The sequence below is a fragment of the Callorhinus ursinus genome, unplaced genomic scaffold, assembly GCF_003265705.2.
Source record: "Callorhinus ursinus isolate GAN/ISIS: 27379988/994484 unplaced genomic scaffold, GSC_fseal_2.0 scaffold27, whole genome shotgun sequence".
Lineage (NCBI taxonomy): Eukaryota > Metazoa > Chordata > Mammalia > Carnivora > Otariidae > Callorhinus > Callorhinus ursinus.
In genome coordinates this window covers 10,859,887-10,862,912 of record NW_027397089.1, presented here as the reverse complement: position 1 = coordinate 10,862,912, position 3,026 = coordinate 10,859,887, and the positions used below count along the sequence as shown (strand labels likewise).

General features: G+C 34.0%; 1 protein-coding gene across 1 annotated transcript; it reads left to right on the top strand.

Moving 5' to 3' along the window:
- The first annotated feature begins 597 nt into the window (after positions 1–597).
- LOC112830110 (small ribosomal subunit protein eS1-like) lies at positions 598–1,408 on the top strand. Its single transcript, XM_073878021.1, has one exon. The coding sequence runs from the start codon at positions 598–600 to the stop codon at positions 1,381–1,383; it is 786 nt and encodes a 261-aa protein (XP_073734122.1). The 3' UTR covers positions 1,384–1,408.
- Positions 1,409–3,026: the final 1,618 nt, after the last annotated feature.

The window sequence follows — 3,026 nt, the reverse complement described above, 5'->3', positions numbered from 1 at the left end:
CATATTATAGTCCCAATTATGTTGGGAAGAGATGAAAAAAGCTTCACAGCATTATCACCCAGAAATAAAAGTGAGTGTGGCCTCACATGGCATGACGGTATGAATTGGGGTATTCTTTGTAGTGTGTAATAGCTCTAGCTGATTACACTAGTGTGAGCTCAGATCTCCTGATGCTATGATCCAAGTTAAGAAACAACTGGAGGTTCCTAAAGTCTTGTTTTCTCTTTCATACTCCCTAGAGTTTGGAGAGGAGGTATGGAGGAAGAGAGAAGGAGTTAAAAGGGATATTCCAATTGACAGGAAACCCCACAAAGAATACGTGGTAAAACAGCAAGAGCTATATGAGCTATAAGAAAATAGATAAAAGCAAGGGAGGAATTCATACTCTTATTGATCTATGATATTATTTTATTTTGATGCAATTGGAGTTTTTCTAGTTAAATGTTAGTTATTTATTAGTAGTTCAATTCTATTGGGTTAGGAAATAGTCTACACCCAATTTTTTAAATGATGCACTACCTTGTTGATTGTGGAAAAGGTTTCACAGGCACTTGGAAAGAATGTTAATTCTAGCCTTTTGGCTCCCTGAGCAGTGCCATGGCGGTCGGCAAGAACAAGTGCCTTATGAAAGGCAGCAAAAAGGGAGCCAAGAAGAAAGTGGTTGATCCATTTACTAAGAAAGATTGGTATGATGTGAAAGCACCAGCTATGTTCAATATAAGAAATATTGGAAAAACATTAGTCACAAGAACTCAAGGAACCAAAATCGCATCTGATGGCCTCAAGGGTCGGGTTTTTGAAGTGAGCCTTGATGATTTGCAGAATGATGAAGTTACATTTAGAAAATTCAAGCTAATTACTGAGGATGTTCAGGGCAAAAACTGCCTGACTAATTTCCATGGCATGGATCTTACCCGTGACAAAATGTGCTCCATGGTCAAAAAATGGCAGACCATGATCGAAGCTCATGTTGATGTCAAGACTACCAATGGTTATTTGCTTCGTCTATTTTGTGTTGGTTTTACTAAAAAACGCAATAATCAGATTCGGAAGACCTCTTATGCTCAGCACCAACAGGACTGTCAAATTTGGAAAAAGATGATGGAAATCATGACCCGAGAGGTGCAAACAAATGACTTGAAAGAAGTGGTCAATAAATTGATTCCAGACAGCATCGGAAAAGATATAGAAAAGGCTTGTCAGTCTATTTATCTACTTCATGATGTCTTCGTTAGAAAAGTAAAAATGCCGAAGAAGCCCAAGTTTGAATTGGGAAAGCTCGTGGAGCTTCTTGGTGAAGGTAGTAGTTCTGGAAAAGCAACTGGGGATGAGACTGGTGCTAAAGTTGAACGAGCTGATGGATATGAGCCACCAGTCCAATAATCTGTTTAAAAGTCAGACATTTAATGGTGACAAATAAAAAAATCATCTTTGTGATGTTTAAAAAAAAAAAGAATGTTAATTCTATCATCTTTGGGGGAAGTGTTCTATACATGTCCATTCGATCATGTTTGTTAGTTAATTGTAGTATTCAGCCCTTCTATAACTTTATTAATTTTCTTCCAGCTTGTTCTAATAGTTATTGAATGAACTATATTAAAGGCCTCTGTTATGCTGGTGGATTTGTGTATTTCTCTGTTTAGTTCTGTCATTTTTGGCTTGTTTTATATCATTCAAAGTTATGATTTTTAGTACATAAATTTCAAAAATTCTCCTATCTTCCAACTGGATCGATTCATTTGAAATATATTTATCTTTTGTAATGCTTCTTGTCTGGAAGCCTCCTTTGTCTGATATTAGTAAAGTGATCATGGGTTTCTTTTCATAGTATTTGCATGATCTATCTTCCTCCATTACTTTACTTTCAACCATTTTGGGTTATATCTCTTGTGGTGGCATGCATTTTATTTTATTTAGTCTAGTCTCCCTTTACATTTTTTTTTATTATTATTCCATTTTTTTTCTGTCTTAAAGTTGGTTATAAATTCTTTCACCATTCTATTTTTGGCTACTCTAAAGATCACCACATGCATCACTGACTTCTTGATGCTGCCAGACAATTAGATTTTTAAAATCTATTTATCTTCTTCCCTTGTTTCATCATTGCTGTCATGAATTTGCTTCTACATTTATTTAAAACTTGACAAGGCACTGTGTACAGATCCAACTCATTTATATTAACACACATATTTTGCCATTTCCAGTGCTCCTCATTTATATCTGCAGTTCCATTTTCCACGCAGAATCATTTTCCTTCAGCCTGAGGAAATCTCTCTAATACTGTAATCAGATCTGCTGAAGATGAGTACTCCAAGCTTTTGTTTGTCTGGAAATGTCCCTATTGCAATTTCATTGCTCTAGGATAGTTCTTATGGTACGTAGGAGTCTAGTTTGGCAAATTTTTCTTGCAGCACTTTAAAAATATGATTTCATTGTTTTTAGATTCCATTGTTTCTATCGAGAAGTCAGCTGTCAGTTTCATTGTCACTTTTTTGGTGATCATGTACTTTTTCCTCTGGCTGCTTTTAAGAATTTATCTTTGTTATTGGCTTTCAATGGTTTTACTGTAATGTTTATAAATGTGGTTTTCTTTTTACTTATCCCACTTGGATTACCTGAACTTCTTGAATCTGTGTGATATCTTTTATTAGTTTTGAAAAGTTCTCAGCAATTATCTCTTTAAATACTTTTTTGGATCAATTTCTGTATTTTTCTAACTAAACTCTCTTCCTTTTTCCTAATCTTACTAAACCTGTCTTCTTGTGTCTACTTGATTGTTATTCATAGATTTCACCTCTTTATCTATTTTGTCTATTTTTCATAAATTTTTTTAACTATATTAGCTAGAATTATGTTGAAGTCTTTGTTTGCTAACTTTAATATCAGTTTTATTTGTGGGCCTACATCTACTGTTTGTTTTATCTTTGATTATCAGTCATTTCTTTGTCTTTTCCTGTATTTAGAATTTTTTTATTCCTAAATTTTTAATTAAAAAAAAAAAACTACAAAGAACCTGTTTGATTTAA